This window comes from Taudactylus pleione, unplaced genomic scaffold (assembly GCF_031769625.1).
Source record: "Taudactylus pleione unplaced genomic scaffold, aTauple2 ptg000229l, whole genome shotgun sequence".
Classification (NCBI taxonomy): Eukaryota; Metazoa; Chordata; class Amphibia; order Anura; family Myobatrachidae; genus Taudactylus; species Taudactylus pleione.
Genome location: NW_028284631.1, coordinates 124,686 through 143,099, shown reverse-complemented (window position 1 = coordinate 143,099; position 18,414 = coordinate 124,686). Strand labels below are relative to the sequence as shown.

At 45.2% G+C, this 18,414-nt stretch overlaps 1 protein-coding gene across 5 annotated transcripts in view; it reads right to left on the bottom strand.

Annotated features, from left to right (window-relative positions):
- The window catches only part of LOC148517001 (diacylglycerol O-acyltransferase 2-like), a 72,910-nt gene that overhangs the window by 14,746 nt on the left and 39,750 nt on the right, over window positions 1–18,414 (bottom strand). For all 5 annotated transcript variants that reach the window (XM_088479177.1, XM_088479176.1, XM_088479175.1 and 2 more), the window contains 2 exons: window positions 4,531–4,601; window positions 1,436–1,640 (listed from right to left, as the gene is read on the bottom strand). In XM_088479177.1, coding sequence (XP_088335303.1) covers window positions 1,436–1,640; window positions 4,531–4,601 — 276 coding nt within the window. The remainder of the gene's footprint in view (window positions 1–1,435; window positions 1,641–4,530; window positions 4,602–18,414) is intronic.

Here is an 18,414-nt window from a genome sequence, read left to right as displayed (position 1 = left end):
AACACTGAGAACGTACTCAGTGCATACTGAAACTACCTGCACACAGTAACACCTGAGAACTTACTCAGCGCATACTGTAGCTCCCTACACACAGTAACACCTGAGAACTTACTCAGCGCATACTGTAGCTCTCTACACACAGTAACACTTGAGAACTTACTCAGTGCATACTGTAGCTCCCTACACACAGTAACACCTGAGAACTTACTCAGGCCCTGATTCAGTGCCGGACGCTCTGACAGAGCTCTCGCTCTGAATCAGGGCCGTCCCTGCTCCTTTTTGGAGCGGCCTCCTGGCCGCTCGCATAGCTGTGGGTGACCACCCACAGCTATAGTGAGCGGCCAAAATGAGGGTCGCGATGGTCAAGACCATCGCGGCCATCGGGCTTGCGACGAGACCCTGCGGTAGGGTCTCGCTGCCGCAAGCCCAGGCGTGCTTTTGGCTCTATCAGAGCCAAAAGCACACCCACTGACATCACTAGTGATGTCAGTGGGGCCGGACCCAGACGGTAGGTGTTCCCATGGGAACGCCTCCGTCTGGGCAGCCACGCCCCGGCACGCCCACCAAAGGGGGCGTGCTGTCAATCAACATCGACAGCACGCCCCCTTTGGTGCGAGACCCATAACGACGGCTTGGCCGGCGTTATTCTTGACCATCGCGACCATCTTCTTGGCCGCTCACTATAGCTGTGGGTGGTCACCCACAGCTATGCGAGCTGCCAGGAGGCCATTCTAAAAAATAAATAGCCTGGCCCTGATTCAGAGCGAGCGCTCTGTCAGAGCGTCCGGCTCTGAATCAGGGCCTCAGTGCATACTGTAGCTACCTACACACAATAACACCTGAGAGCTTACTTATATGACCAATGGCAGGTTGCAAATGCCGTTGTAGCTGCGATCGCAGCAGATGTGCAAAAATATGTTAATGTTGCCCACTTGCGGCACCTGAAGTCTGCCACTTGTGTACAAAGGACGCAACCATCAGACGCACATCAGTTGATCATCAAACTTCGAAGTGACCCTATGGCCACACAGTATGGGCATCAGAAGTAAGACACCGGAGCATTATCAACTGCGCACGGGATCGCAGTTACATTCTGAGACATGCCCCCGAAACACTGCCTTTGGGTCACCCCCCCCATTACTGCCCAGAAATGGACCTTCATCGCAAGACCATTGCAGCATTTGTGCAGTGTTACTTTTACGCATGCATATTAGTAAATAAATCATCCATTTGCGAAAGTATTGGCATTGCATCCATCGCTGAATCAAGCCCCAAATCCCCTAGACATCTGCAGAGTTCTCTCCCATCTATTCCAGCAGTACTTATCCTTTAGTGGTCGTAGGCACAAAGTTATGAATGACAATTACTGCTACACAGAAGTGAAGCTAAAATCACATTTTGAGCACTCGGACTGATCCTGCAGCGGTTCATTTACCTGCAGCCAGAAGGTAATCTCGGTATAAAGGCACCTTAAAATTTCCTGTTAATGTGGTCAAATGTGGCTTTAAGTTGGGGAACATAAGGGAAAATCCTGTACTGTCTGTGCCGAAATTACAGAATGCTCCCAAGCTCATGATCCCATGAGGATGGTATCCAAAGATATAATTGTGTTTTGGGTCTAGATCTGCAGCTTTGTGGAGCTGAAAGAGAGAAAATAACACATTCAATATTTCTACTTTGAGATGTTTATTAAAACTATTCTTATTGTATTTCTTATTTAAATTATCCCCCACCACTTCCCCAATATAAAAAACATATTGCCAAAGAAAGTATTATTTTGTAATAACTATTTTTGCATTTAAAAAGAAAAATGAAATGATCATCTATATCAAAAATAAGCAATAAAAAAAATCAAGTCATTCTCTCGTCTAGGCCATGTTTCCAAAAGGGATTAGTCATATTGTTATCTGACTTGTGACTAATGCATTCTATAGAACTGGTACCATTTAGCAATACATATCAAGAATATTGCTCAATACTAGGCACATTAGTTAGAATTGCTCATTACTTAGGCACATCAGTTAGAATCTGGTCGATTGCTATGGTGACAGCATCTTTTTTGCACATGACAAATTTCTTATACCCCTTTTACACCAGAGCTTAAACCCGGGTTATTGCAGGGTTAACCCGGGTAGCTCCTTGGTGTAAAAGGGGACAGGGTTGGATCGCCGGGTCGAGTGACCCAGCAATCCAACCCAGGTAACTAGCAGGGTTCAACACGGTAGTAACCCGTGAAACCCTGCAGTGTGAACGGCGCGCTCCGGGTCACGATGGCCTGGAGCGCAATGCATGTCGACCGATTGGTCCGGCTTCAGTGGCGTTTGGAGATGACGTCATCTCCAAGCGTCCACTTCAACGCCGGAAAAGCCGGGTCTATGCAGACCCGACTCCGGTGTGAACTGCGCCGACTCGGGAATATTCTGGGTCGGCACCGGCTAAATTCCGGGTCTGATCCGGATTGGAACCCTGTTCCAACTCCGGGTCAGACCCGGAATGTAGGTGTAAAAAGAGTATAACATTGATAGCTCAGCACTGAGCAAATTCTTGGCAAATATAGCATCATCGTCCATGTGTCATAGTGCAAATATGGGTTTAGTCACCATGATACTCTTAAACAACTGAAATTTCGTTTTCATGTTTTTGTAATAAATTGGGCTAATATATGCAGAGCTTATGTAATCATCTAATTTATAGTCATGGTTTAGCAACAATTTTACACTGACGTTTCTGAAAATAATAGTCTTAAAAAGGAAATTATCAGTTCGAGATGAAAGTAAAAGTTGCAACTGAAGACAGTGACAAGACTCACAGCTCGGCTGTAATTTGGGATTTTGCCTGAGCTTCCAGAACTGCTAGCACCAAGGAGGTGATTATTAGATCATTTACAAAGTTTTTGTGTATGTGCAAGTGCGCCTAAATTTCCAATACAGTGCAAAGGTTTGTGGGGACAGATGTCATATTTGTGAAAGAATAGACTTTCACACAAGGCAGAGCATTAAGAATTAAGATTAATGTTGAAAATTATAGAATGGGTACAACAGTGGGCATAATTTGTGGAGCATTGCAAACATCTGATTTGCTGTATACCAGTGTATAGCCCTGCAGTCAATGAATATTGTGCTATGCATTTAATGGGACACAATTTGCATGTTCAAGTTGCACTTCAGCAAAGAAGAAAGAGAGAACATATGTAACAAACACAGGGCTTGATTCTGTAAGGATCGCTATTGAGTACGCAGCTGCATATTCGCACGTAACACAGCTGCAAATATATGCTAATGCCTGCCATAGCTCATTCGGTATAGAGACATACATTGATACCATCGGCGCACCATTGACGCACATTGGCCCTTCATGCAACATTTACACCAGGTCTGACGAGCCACAGAAACTGCAAGTCTCGATGCATGCAGTGAGTACTCAAACTGTGTATGTAATCACAGTGACTAATTTAAGCACGCCCAGGAAACGGCATTCAAAGCACAGAAACGCCTGCGTTTTTCCAGCCACTCCTCCATCCAGGGCCGCTGCTACCATTAGGCAACCTTAGGCAGGCGCCTAAGGGCGCCGGCCACTGGAGGGCGCCGCTGAGTCCACTAAAAAATAAATGAATGGCATAAATCATGGCTGAGTGGCGTATAATGAATTTGTGGCACAGCTGTGCGGCAGTGTTATGTGGTACGTTATGATTTTGGCGCTCTACTGTGTGTAATATTCCATATAGTATATTATGAATTTGAGACACTGCTGTGTGGCATGTTACCTTGCACTGGCCCTACCTCCATCACCACCTTCAAATGCTCACAGCCTGTCACTCACTCTGCGATTGATTCCTCAGTACGTCCGTAATCGCAGTGCGATCTCAGCGCAGTGCGGTGCATACATAGTGTTAAACAATCGGTCAATCTGCATACGTACTTGCAATGGCGTACGCTGCTGAATCAGGCCCACAGTCCTGATGTCCCCTCACTCTCAATCCCAATGTAAGCCATAACTAAGGCTAAACTGAGCAGTACTCTAATGGGGAAATGAAGGTGACATCATTGGTGGATGTGACGTTTAAACTGTGCGCCTCTGGGGAGTATAAAATCTGGGCACTGCTAATTTGCAGAGGCATCTTCTGAGAGCCGATAGTAGCCAAGCACATGGATGTGTGCTGGGCCTATCATCCAGCTGCACTGATACTATATGTGGTTTGGGGAGCGCATCAAGAGCATTTAATAAATTAGGCCCTCTGAAGTCTAATTATAATATGATTAATGAGATCATAGGACTTAATAATGTACTTGTTTAGTAGAAGATACCAACTGTAACATAAACAATTAAACAGCTGTATATCAATTCCACTGCCAAAATGTAATTTTAGGAAAGTCTCCCCCCTCCACTAATACTTTAGGTTATCTTTTTAAGAATTATTGAAAGCGACACTTTCACGAAACATCGTATTTATGAATTTGTATAGTGTTGCAAAAGAAAATTAACTAGATATACAAATCTACTATAGAAACTCCCCCCTATATTCTCAATCACCTTTATGGGGAAATAATCTCTTAAGTAATGCCAGATAGTCCATCTACTCATCCAAACTGATTTTCTTCCACCTGTAATATAAGAGAACCCGGGTTAAATCAAAACCAAAGTCCGAATAAAAAACACAAATTAAACACCTATAAAATATTTATCACCTAATACTTTCCTCACCTTATTTCATCATAACAGTACTAAGATTCAACTCAACCAGTCTCCCAAACACAGAGGAGACAGCCAACTTCTGGGCAGATCAATTCTGTCACTGGGGAATGAGGCTTTACATCTTTATGCATTGATAGGTTGCATTCTTAAGCTGTGTACACACCTGGGCAACTTGTCCGCCGACCCAGGGATCCAACGACTGAGTGGCCGATTGGTAAGCCCATACACACTTACCAATCTACCAGTCGATGTGTCTGTGCTCACATTACAACTGGGCGGGCACTTAAATTTGCCCACCCAGTCGATAAGTTAGTCACCGATGGTCCCTGCAGCCAGTGTACGGGTGGTAGGTGGGTCGCCCATGCACACAGCCAGATGCACTGATATGCAGTATCTGCAAGATATATCGGCATCGGCTGCGTTGCAGGGCTGATGCAGTATGTCTGTGAATGATGTCGTTCACATACATATGTTCTGTACACATGGATAGATCATACTTACCAATATTCAGCTCCCTTAGGCCCAGGAGGAAGCAGAATGTCGGTTTCTATTCTAATGTGGGGGGGGGCGTGTCAGAAGGGGGCGTGGCACAGCTATGATGTAGCATTAGGAGCGGAGCAGGGGACGTGATCGCGTCATTTTTCCCCGCCCCCTCTTCACAATGTTGAGATTTATGGCTTTGTGATACAGGGGGCGGGACCACGATGACGTGATTCAGCGTAAATCGCGTCACCGCCCGGTTTATGTATGGGGATGCGGAAGGTTCCTGGGCGATGCGGGGGGGGGGGGTGGCGACGGGCGGGAGATTTGCCTACTTTTCCTGGGGAAGGGGGGTAGGCATGTATGGTACAGATGCACTGTGCGATATATCATTCGTTTGCTGTGTACCCAGCATTAGTCTAGCTGAGAAAATTGCTGCTTCTACTGTGTGTAAGCAACCAGTGCTTTTAAAATGAAAACCAACATTCCGGTTGCAATTATATCGTTATTTTTGCAAATTAAGATGAGTACTAGGAGATTTATTTCAAATGTAAGTATAAAATACCTTGTTATGCAGAAATGACAATCATTTTCCAATACTGACCAAATGCATAGTACAATTTGTATTACTTTACAGATAAATTATAAGACTCTGACACTATGTATTGTTCTTCCCTGCTGTACAATAATAAAAACAAGTATATAAAATAAAAATAAAAAAAAAAATACATAATGACTATATTCTGTACACATATCATGATGTGGATTGTCAAGGCCAACGAGACTGCAACACTAGTGTAACCTACTGTCCAACAAAGTGCCCCAAGAAAATACTTTTTAATGCTGGCAGCTATACCTGTGAGTCAAATTTCATATGTGAATCTAGAACTACAAGCATGTTTACTTGCAGCAGGCATTCTGTAGTGTTACTCCCATTAGGAATAGATGGACTTTAGTGAGATAAATTAAACATAAAGCCAGACGTTATGAAAACCAGAAAGAGCAAATGGTAAATAATCAATGCTCCTTGGTGACAATGTCATTGACACAGACATGATTACCAGTTCTTTCTACAACAGTCACCGTGAGGAGCACTTCTAAAACAATTAATGAGGGATGGGATACCAAGGGCAGTGTTGGGAAATATAGGGATACATTTTAAACATCACTTAGTATATTTTGGCATAGTGCCCTGTATCCAGAGCATTCCATATAGCACTGAATATCCCATACCTCTATTGATCCAGCTGTGAAATTACCTGGCTTAGGGTGGGTACACACTTGCACGATATTGGCCCAATTTGACCAAATTGGAACAACAACAAATCGGGAATATTGTGCTGTGTTTATGCCCGACTGCTCGCTCCCGCGGGTCACATGCAATATCGTTTTATTGGCCATGCTGCATGGCCAATCACACGATATCGCATGCAAAGCTGTACATATTAATGAAGGAACGGAACACTGATCGTTATGTCATTCATTAAAGTGTATACTGGCAATCTACTTTAGAGCTGGTCGAAGGGAAATCGCCCCCTCCATCGGCATTATTGCTGGTCGTACAAGTTGTAGCCGGCCTTACAGTTACAGAAAAATTCTAGAAAACTATACTATAATGTAGACAGGTGTATATGTTTCAGTGCTCATATGTGTATATATTTTATTTAATTATTGTACATTGTTATTAATTATATAATACTAAGATATGAAACAACTTAATAATAACACCAACATCATATTTTAAATGCACTTGTGCCTAGCCATTCTGCTGGCTTATACAAAGTATCATAATATAAAGTGTGTGTACGATAAAAGACCAACATTGTCAGTTATTAGCGTAATATCTATCAGCAAGGTAAATAGTAATGATTTGCACATCATATCTAGCAACAGCCCTTGACTGAGTGGCTCCATCTGCACATTACATTGTTTGTCAGCCGCCATGTCAGTCATGGTATATTAAATAACCTTAATGCCTTCAAATAATGTCTCACAAAGTAGAATAACATTAGCTAAAGTCTCATACTTATACTTCCTCACATACTGACTAATCCTATTGTAATGCTGTGTTTACTAACAAACTTCTTTCATCTTCAGCCAGGTTTCTAATCCCAAATGACTTTTTAATCCAATTAAATATTTTATTAATCTTCCCACACTAATCCCTCAGACTATTATGAGGGCCTAAAATCTTGCTTACTAGTTCCAGGACTAGATTGATAAAATCCGACTTTAAACGGTATCCTCTTATCCTCTTCCTCAAATAACAGGGCCTGATTCAGACCCGCTCGCAAGCGCATAGCGCAAAAATGCGCTCGCTCCGTGGCTCACTACAAAAGGGGCGGCTGTCGATGTTGATCGACAGCTAGCCCCGTTTTGTAGGCGTGGCCGGGGGGTGGCTTCACAAGCAAACGCTTGCCGTTTGTGGGCAGCCCCACTGACATCTCCAGTGATGTCAGTGAGAGAGCTTCTGGCTCTATTAGAGCCAGAAGCTCTCTGGGGCTTGCGGCCACGAGACCCTGCCACAAGGGTCTCGTCGCAAGCCAGATGGTCGCGATGGTCTTGACAATCTTGACCATCATCCTGGCCGCTCGCAATAGCTGTGGGTGGTCACCCACAGCTATGCGAGCGGCCAGGAGGCCGCAACTAAAAAATCCAGCACCCGCCCTGATTCATAGCGAGCGCTCGCTTTTTGCGAGCGCCTCTGAATCAGACCCACAGTTCCTTCCATGCCCCCTCTGGCACCTTCTCTTCAATTTATCCCACAAATTAAGATAAATTATCTCCAATCTTTTTGTCTTCCAACTCGTTTACCTGCCCACTTGTCCCTATAATCTAACAAATCAGTTGCTCCCTCTACCTTGTGCTCATTCCAGAATTAATGAATCTCTCTCTATCCACTGGTATATTCCTATCATTATTGAAGCCTTCAGTGATAACTTTGAAACAAATCGGACTCAAACTCTCCTGAGCGGCCTACAGTCCCCTCACACATTTCCTTCCTCACACAACCACTTGGACCCTCTTCAATCAGACCTTGTCTCCTGATACTCCACAGAGACGGCACTGATTAAAGTGTTCAGTGATTTGATCACTGCTAAGTCTAAAGGACATTATTCACTTCCAATTCTCCTAGATCTTGCTACTATATTTGACAATGTTGACTACTCCCAATCTTATGCAAATGGTATATTTCCTCCATCTTCTGCCGACGATGCTGTAGTCAAATGTGCAGTAGTCATCACTGAAAAATGGCACCAACACCATTCTCCCAGGGTTATGCACATGCACATTAAGACTCTGGTGTGGTGGGGGGGGGGGGGGGGCTAGGCTAGACAGTGGGTGCCATGCAACATTCCTCGATCTACTGTGTCACGTGTGTGCCTGGAATAACTTATGAAAAGTATTACCACCTACCAGTGCAGTGGCCGACCACGGGTGCTTGATGATCTGACCAGCGGGATCTGGACAGAATCAGACAAGCATGGTGACAGACAAGTGACACTGGCTTAAATGACGTCCACATTCAATGCAGGGGGTATAACCAGCAGGTCAGTGCAGCGTTCTTTAGCTTCCATGGTATATGAGAGCAGTAGACTCACCAGAGTGCCCCTGTTAACACTACAACAGTGGACACAGCACCTCACTTGGGCTCGTGATGTTACTAATTGGACCCAGGAGGACTGGTAATATGTGTGTGGTCTGATGAGTTACGGTTCCATGTTTCGGGCTCATGGTTGGGTTCTGGTGTGGTGCAGACCCCATGGGGCCATGGACCACAGTTGTCAACAACGCACCATGCAGGCTGGAGGTGGTTCTATGATGATGTGGGTAGTTTTCATGTGGTATGGGTAGGGTTCACTGGTCTACCTGAACACATCATTGACCGGTAAACAGTATGTTGCATTGCTTGATGACCATTTGCAGTCCTTCATGGACTTCATGTACCCCCACAACAATGGAATTTTCCAGCAACATAATGCATTGTGTGATAGGTTTCAAGTTGTCCAGAATTGGTTTAAGGAGCATTCTGGAGAGTTCCAACTAATGGTGTGCCCACCACGTTCACCCGACATGAACCCAACCAAGCATTTATGGGACGTGGTGGAGAGGTCCATTCGCACCCAACATCCTGCACCTACAAATATCAGGCAGCTGTGGGAAGCTAGAGGGGTCCAACATGTTACTAGGCATCTATCCCATGACTTTTGCCACTTCAGTGTATTAGGCTAAACCAGATAAGAGGTTGTAGTCACACAAGAAGGGATATGGCCACGTCTGATTAGGAACATGCAATGCCTACAAAAGGGAAGGTAACACGTTGGAAGTGCTTGGCCACTCTGATGCCCTTTCCCCTCCTCTTAAAATACCCCTTCAGTGCAATTGCTGCCAGTACACGTGACATACTTACTTTTGGAACATATCTCCTAACAGTCCCTGACTAATGTCCTTTTACACAGGACTCCCAAATTGGGACAGTTGCACTATTCTCCTTGTAGCAGTGATTTTCATGTATTTGTACACTTCACAGGCCAGAAATGATGAAGAAGTCTGAGCAGGGCTGGAAGCAATATATATATATATATATATATATATATATATATATATATATATATATATATATATAAGCTGTAGAAAAGTTTCTGGGGTCTATTTATAATTTTTTTGGCAAGTGGGCAGCTTTATACTACATGCACATACTGTATAACTATGCAATAATGTTAATTTGCAAAACAGGATTATACCTTCGTTTATCAAATGACATTTGTTTCAGTTTTTTCCCCCTCTAAAGTTGACAAATGTCACACTTGGCATATTGTTTTGAAAGGTTAAACTCAATGGTCCTGTGTCCAGGTTGTGTTATAGCGGGACTTAGAAAGTGCCGATGGATTTAGTTGCTAGGGAGAACATCCTAACCGAACATTAAAGCTCAGTGTAGAAATAAAGCTGCCCAGTGTGTGGGTGATTCATGCTAAAGTTGCCAGCATTTTCCCTGCTTGCAAAACAAATAGCATCTTCATCCTGTGCTGGATATGTTCCTGCCTCTAAATATTGGCCTATGGATGTTATACTATAGAGGGCAAAGTGCTGCTACGAAGAATTGCCTGTATCATTGCATATGTTACACCTCACCATCTATAAGCTATATGATATAGGTAAAGCAGCTGTATCATGCAGATTTTTTTCAGTGATTTCACACTTTGAAGGCAAATTTCAACCAGAATTCAATATGTATTCTGCATTTATGTTTACCATATTGAACTCGTCCCAAACTGAGATGACTGCAACAGTTTTGGTAGAGATGTTTGAAATTCTCCTGGTTGGTGTTTGAAATAGTCACCTCATCTGCACTGAACACAACATTTAATTTCACAAGTTTCTCCAGCAGAATGTGGCTTTAAGCGATCCCAGCCCTACCCTAACGACAGCAGTATGAATCATCGTCATTACCCCATCTATATTCCTAGTGTAAAAGTTCACAAAGTGAAGGACGGTATCATTGGGACATCACAGCTCTGCGTTAAATCTCTACTCAAGTCATTTGGCCACAATTTTGCTCAGCTATAGAGCAAACACTGTGGGATAAATGTAATAGCCTGCGCCATGCAGACATCGTCAAGTTTTCGTTGGGTCTGTTCGATGTTTTAAAGAAGCAATAATTTAAAAGGCATAACCTGTTTACTCCTTTAAAACATTGGCCAGACTCACCGATGCCTGTATCATGCAGGTTATTACATTTACCCCTACTCATTGATAAAAGCTATCTATACCTACTGTAGTTGTAAAATCTATTTAAGAGGGATATATGGAATAAACATATGGATCACAGAAGGAATAGCTGCCCTGATCAAATATCTAAAACCTGCCCAAACAAGGAGAATGAAAACAACTTAGAAATTTTTTGCAGCTAAATGGCCCAGGGCGCTAAGCAAAAAGTTTATATTTTTTTCCCCCATGAGACAAGTCAATGAAGTATATTCTCTTGACAGTTCCATGATTAGAGAGATTCTTCTTTAGAGTCGTCCTTTCTTATTCTCCTTGTAATGGCCAGAATGGGATGTAGTTTAAATCCCAGCTGTCAGTGCTCATAATGCTGGTGCCGAAATCCTGATACCAGTCAGAATCCTGACACCAGCATCCCAACTGCCGGCATCCCAATGGTAAATATTGGAGTTAGGGGGAGGGTTAGAGTTAGGCACTAAGGGGAGAGATAGGGTTAGGAATACTAGGGGGAGGTTAGGTTTAGGCTACGGGGGGGAGGGTTAGGTTTAGGCTGCGGGGAGGAAGGGTTAGGTTTAGGGGTAGGGTTAGGATACTTATCGACAGGTGTCGGTATCCTTACCATGTCTGGATGCTGGCGTCTGGATTCTGACTGCCGGGATCCCTAACACCGGCATCCCGTACCCAACATACATAAAAGAAAGGGGATAAAAAAACAATATATCGTAGTATTGTATGGTAATTATTTTGACAACCCTTGTGTAGTAGAACGGAGACGTGATCTCAGAAATTCCCAGTCCAGTGTAGAAAGTTTTCAATACAGATGGTATGGAAAAACAGAAAAGTATGGGAAGATCAGCCTCAAAGACTCCAAAATAAAAAAGGGTAGCATACCCTACTCACTATAAGTGTAGGTAGATAACGCCCATAAAGGTTTCTTTAGAGAAACTGTGATCATGCACAACAAAACAATCTGTAAATGTGACCATTTACAAATAATGTGAATAAGATGTTGTACGTAAAGGTTTCTTTACATCGATAACACACCATACACAAAAATATTGTACCCAACTCACAATATACAGGGTTGGGATCCTCTCCTGTAGCTATCTTTGAAATGTCTTCACTTTTCCATTTCCTCATATTCAATTGCATATCCCAGATGCAGGGCCGGCTCCATGTCTTCTAGCACCCTTTATTATTATTATTATTATTATTATCCTTTATTTATATGGCAACACAAGTGTTCCGCATCGCCTTACAGAGTCTGCAATAGCGATTAAAATACTCACAATAAGCAGCAGGGAGTTAGCAGTCAAGTGTTAGGTGCCCTTGTGGGGAGTAAGGAGTAGAAGAAAGTGTAAGGAGAAGCACATGAGGGAAGAGGTCCCTGCTCGTGAGAGCTTACATTCTAAAGGGGCTTACATTCTGTGCAAGAATTAGTGGAGCACCCCCCACCCCCTTTCCCCCCTTGTGAAACTACATCAACCCCCACAGTAACAAAAAATATGAATTGGCCCCCACAGGAAAAACTAACAAACATTTCCCACCACAGGAAAAAAAACACACACATTGCTCCACCATATAGTAATACCCCTTGATGAATGGCCCGACACTTAATTTATACAAAAGTATGTGAAAGTCTTAATTTTCACATGCTTTTGTATAAATTGATGATGAATAGACCCCTTTGTACTTTAAATTGTGAGTCCCCACTCCAGTTACATTTTAAAAATGAGAGTTATGGTAAGAACTTACCTTTGTTAACTCTCTTTCTTCGTGGTCCATAGGGTCCACGTGGAGACCTTGGGGTGTAGGTGGTGGGAACTAACCTGGGGACCATGCAGTTAAAGCTTTCAGCTCCCAGGATGGATTGGGTCCACTCTCCCTATACCCCGCCTTCGAGCCAGAGGCACCTCAGTTGGTAAAAAGCCAAAGGCCGGAGGAGGGTAAGAGAGAAGGAAGACTGGAACAATCAAGAATCACACTCACTGAGAAGGAGATGGGAAACCGGCGACCAGTATGATAGCCCATATGAAGCCAGGTGTCACAAACCATGTTAGAGACCTCCGGCTGAGACCCCTGCATCTCCCCTTGCGCTTATGTCATCGCGGCTTGCTGAGTCGCCGGCCGCCTCTGTTAGTGGAATCCAGAGTGGGGCCTATGCCTGAAGGTGGTTGCCTGCATCCCCTCTGTTTCCTAGGTGTCCCAGCCAATCCAGCATACTCCATCCCGGAGTCCTATTCTAAGTGCTTCACCAAAACCAGCACACTCCATCCCGGAGTCCTATTCAAAGTGCCTCACCAAATCCAGCACACTTCATCCCGGAGTCCTATTCAAAGTGCTTCACCCAATCCAGCACACTCCATCCCGGAGTCCTATTCAAAGTGTTTCACCCAATCCAGTATACTTCATCCCGGAGTCTGACTCAAGTTAATTTCTCAGTCCTGCATACTCCATCCAGGAGTCATATTCAATTACCCTCCAGTATTCAACGTATCTTCAAGTTCTACAGCATTCAACCTTACAGTTCTTCTCCGCAGTACCCCCTGAACCTCAGAAACTTTTACCTTTTGTTTTACAGTGTCTACATTTGTGTATCCCTGAACTAAGGACTATATTTACCATCTCTCATTAGTTCTCATTTAACTGTATGCAACAGAATTATATTAAACCATGTAAATTCCAACTATCTACTGGTCCTGGTGTCTCTGTACCACAACCCAGTTCGGGTCCACAACTTCCAATACCTCGAGCTGTGACACTAGGTGCGTCAGGGAAGGTGCCTTGTGGACCCTATAGACTTCAAAGAAAGAGAGTTAACAAAGTTCTTACCATAACTCTCATTTTCTTCTTCAGGGTCCATAGGCTCCACAGGGAGACATTGGGGTTGTTCCAAAGCAGTCCTTTTAAGGGTGGGGAAGCTCCTGCGCTGAGAGGAGAATCCGGTGGCCAAAGGAAGCATCCTGAGAGGTGAAGGTATCAAATGCATAGAACCTTACAAAAGTCTGGAAGAAGACCACGTGGCCGCCTTACAAAGCTGAACAGCTGAGGTGCCACGGTGAGCTGCCCACGAGGGACACACAGACCGAGTAGAATGAGCCTTAAAAGAAGTCAGAACAGGCAGGCTTGCCTGTGTGTAAGCTTCTGAGATAGTCACACGAAGCCATCTAGCCAATGTTTGTTTATTGGCTGGCCATCCCTTGTTATGAAATCCACAGAGCACAAACAAGGAGTCTGGTTTCCGAAGAGAACTGATACGGTCCACATAAATCCTGAGGGCGCGGACCACATCCAATGAGGCCTCACCTGCTGAGAGGTCTGGTCATAGAAAGGCCGGTACTATAATTTCCTGATTAATATGGAAACTAGAAGCAATCTTAGGAAGGAACTCAGGGCGAGTTACGAAGCACCGCCCTGTCAAGGTGAAATATCAGAAAAGGAGGACGACAGGAGAGCGCCCTCCAATTCTAGCAGATGCAATAGCCAGAAGAAAAAGAGTCTTAGTTGTTAACCACTTAAGTTCCACTGAATCTAGTGGTTCAAATGGAGGACCCTGGAGGGCCCGAAGAACTACTGTCTAATCCCAAGGAGCCACTGGGGGGACAAAGGGAGGTTGAATCCGGAGGACACCCTGGAGGAAGGTTGGGATATCCGGAATCGGAGCAATTCTACATTGGAACCACACGGACAATGCAGAGACATGCACTTTCAACTAGGGGTGAGCGGGTTCGGATTTCTGAAATCCGAGCCCCCCCCCGATCCGAGGCCGATCCGAGTCAGGCTCGACTTTTCCCGCCTGACTCGGATCTGAAATCGAGGCAAAACGTCATCATCCCGCCTTCCGGGTCTCGCGGGTTTTGGATCCTATATAAGGTACCCGCGTTGGCGCCATTTTCTCTCTCGGCAGTGGACAGTGAAGAGGGAGGGTGGGCGTTAGGGCTGGCTGGGCTGTGTAGTGTAGTGCAGTGTAGTGTTGTGCTGTGCTGTGCTGCGCTGTGCTGCTGTTGTCCATAGGGGCTGTGTCCACTACTTCAAAGTCCATAGGGGCTGGCTGGACTGTGTTGTGCAGTCAGTTGTCCATAGGGGCTGTGTCCACTCCAAAGTCCTGTGCAGTGTCCCAGTCCTAAAGGGGTGCTGTAGTGTTGTCCAGGGGGTGCTCTGTCCGTCAGGGGTGCTCCCCCCAAATGCAAAAAAAATAATAATATTTTTTCTGTGTTTGTGAATTGTGTGCACTGTGGCTGCACGTGCATCAAAAAAGGAGCAGCACCAAGCGTGCGCCTGTGTCCCATAAGTAAAAGGCCGGCTGGCTTGTCTGTTAAAGGGTGCTGTAACCCCCAAAGGGCACTCCAAACAAAATAAAAAAATATATTTTTTTGTGTTTGTGAATTGGGTACGCAGTAGCCGCACGTGCATCAACAAAGTAGTGGCAAGCGTGCACCTGTGTCCCATAAATAAAGGGCCGGCTGGATTGACCGCTAAAGGGTGCTGTAACCCCCAAAGGGCACTCCAAACAAAATAATTTTTTTTTTTCTGTATTTGTGAATTGTGTGCACTGTGGCTGCACGTGCATCAACAAAGGAGCAGCGCCAAGCGTGCGCCTGTGTCCCATAAGTAAAGGGCCGGCTGGCTCATTTCTTAAAGGGTGGTGTAACCCACAAAGTGCACTAGTCTCCAACAAAAATAAAAAATTATTTTCTGTGTTTGTGTGAGCCTTAGCCGCACGTATATATCAATATAACATAAATGGAGGACCAAACTTTCTCAGATAAAAATAAAATAGGGAAAGATCAAGAACCACTTCCTCCTAGTGCTGAAGCTGCTGCCACTAGTCATGACATAGATGATAACATGCCATCAACGTCGTCTGCCAAGGCCGATGCCCAATGTCATAGTAGAGGGCACATACAATCCCAAATGACAAAGTTCAGGAAAATGACCTTGAAAAAAACATTTAAATCATCTGAAGAGAAACGTAAACTTGCCAATATACCATTTACGACACGGAGTGGCAAGGAATGGCTAAGGTCTTTCCCTATGTTCATGACTAGTGGTTCAGCTTCACATGATGATGGAAGCCCTCCTCCCACTAAAAAAATCAAACGAGTTAAGCTGGCAAAAGCACAGCGAAGAACTGTGCGTTCTAAGAAGATATCACAAATCCCCAAGGAGAGTCCAAGTGTGGTGGTGGTTGCGATGCCTGACCTTCCCAGCACTGGACGGGAAGAGGTTGCTCTTTCCACCATTTGCACGCCCCCTGCAAGTGCTGAAAGGAGCACCCACAGTCCACTTGCTGATATGCAAATTGAAGATGTCACTGTTGAAGTACAACAGGATGAGGATACTGGTGTAGCTGGCGCTGAGGAGGAAGTTGACGAGGAGGATTCTGATGGTGATGTGGTTTGTTTAAATCAGGCTCCGGGGGAGTCAGTTGTTGTCCGTGGAATGAAAAAGCCCATCACGGTCATGCCTGGGCAGAAGACCAAGCATTCTACCTCTTTGGTCTGGTAATATTTCTATCCAAATCCGGACAACAACTGTCTTGCCATATGTACCATATGTAAAGGTGAAATAAGTAGGGGTAGGGACGTTAACCACCTAGGAACATCCTCCCTTATACGGCACCTGCAGCGCGTTCATAAAAAGTTACTGTCAAGTTCAGAAACTTTGGCTAAGACCGTAAGCAGTCCAGGGACACCTAAATCCCGTTGTCCTGTTGTATCCAAGCGCCTGCAAACCACACCGTCAACTCCCTCCTCGTCAATTTCCTCCTTAGTCAGGATCGGAAGTAGTCCTGCAGGCCATGTCACTGGCATGACTGACTCTCCTATCCGGGATTCCTCCGGAGGATCCTGCATTGCTATGCCTCCTGCTGCTGCTGTTGCTGCTGCTGGGAGTCGTTCATCATCCCACAGAGGAAGTAGGAACACCACTACTTTTACTAAACAATTGACCCTCCAACAGTCCTTAGCGAGGAGGATGAAGTACGACAGCAGTCATCCTGAAGCAAAACGTATAACTGAGGCCTTGACTGCTATGTTGGTGTTAGACGTGCATCCGGTATCCACCATTAGTGCAGTGGGATTTAGACAATTGATGGAGGTAGTGTGTCCCCGGTTCCAAATCCCATCTAGATTCCACTTCACTAGGCAGGCGATACCGAGACTGTACAGAAACGTCAGAAAAAGTGTCCTCAGTGTCCTGAAAAATGCTGTTGTACCCAATGTCCACTTAACCACGGACATGTGGACAAATGGAACAGGGCAGACTAAGGACTATATGACTGTGACAGCCCACTGGGTAGATGTATCACCTTACGCACTGCGTCACCAGTAGCAGCATCTCAGAAATGCCAGCTCGTTCCAAGGCAGGCTACGCTGTGTATCACCGGTTTCAGTAAGAGGCACACCGCCGACAACCTCTTAGAGAAACTGAGGGAAATCATCGCCCAGTGGCTTACCCCACTTAGACTCTCCTGGGGATTTGTGATATCTGACAATGCCACCAATATTGTGCGGGCATTACATCTGGGCAAATTCCAGCACGTCCCATGTTTTGCTCACACAATAAACTTGGTGGTGCCGAATTTTCTGAAAAGCGACAGGGGCGTGCAGGCGACGCTTTGGGTGGCCCGTAAAAATTCTGGCCACTTTCGCCATTCAGCGACTGCGTGCCGAAGACTGGAGTGCCAGCAAACACTCTTGAACCTGCGGGCATCACCTGAAGCAAGAGGTTGTGACGCGGTGGAACTCAACCCTCTATATGCTTCAGAGGATGGAGTAGCAGCAAAAGGCCATTCAAGCCTATACATCCACCTATGACATAGGCAAAGGAGGGGGTATGCACCTGACTCAAGCACGGTGGAGAATGATTTCCGTGTTGTGCAAGGTTCTCCAGCCCTTCGAACTTGCCACACGTGAAGTCAGTTCAGACACTGCCAGCTTGAGTCAGGTCATTCCCCTCATCAGGCTTTTGCAGAAGCAGCTGGAGAAAGTGAAGGAGGAGCTAAGACGGAGCGATTCCGCTCGGCATGTGGGACTTGTGGATGAAGCCCTTCATTCGCTTTGCCAGGATTCCAGGGTGGTCAATCTGTTGAAATCAGACCACTACATTTTGGCCACCGTGCTCGATCCTAGGTTTAAAGCCTATGTGGTGTCTCTCTTTCCGGCCGACACAAGCCTGCAGAGGTGCAAAGACCTGCTGGTGAAAACACTGTCAGCTGAAGCAGAACGTGACACATCAACAGCTCCTTCTTCATTTTCTCCCGCAACTGGGGCTGCCAGGAAAAAACTTAGGTATCCTAAGCAACCCACTGGCAGTGATGCAGGGCAGGCAGGACCAAGTTTGGACATCTGGTCCGGACTGAAGGACCTGGCAACAATTTCTGACATGTCTACTGTCACTACATATGATACTGTCACCATTGACAGAATGGTGGAGGATTACATCGGTGACAGCATCCAAGTAGGCATGTCAGACAGTCCATACCTGTACTGGCAGGAAAAAGAGGCAATTTGGAGG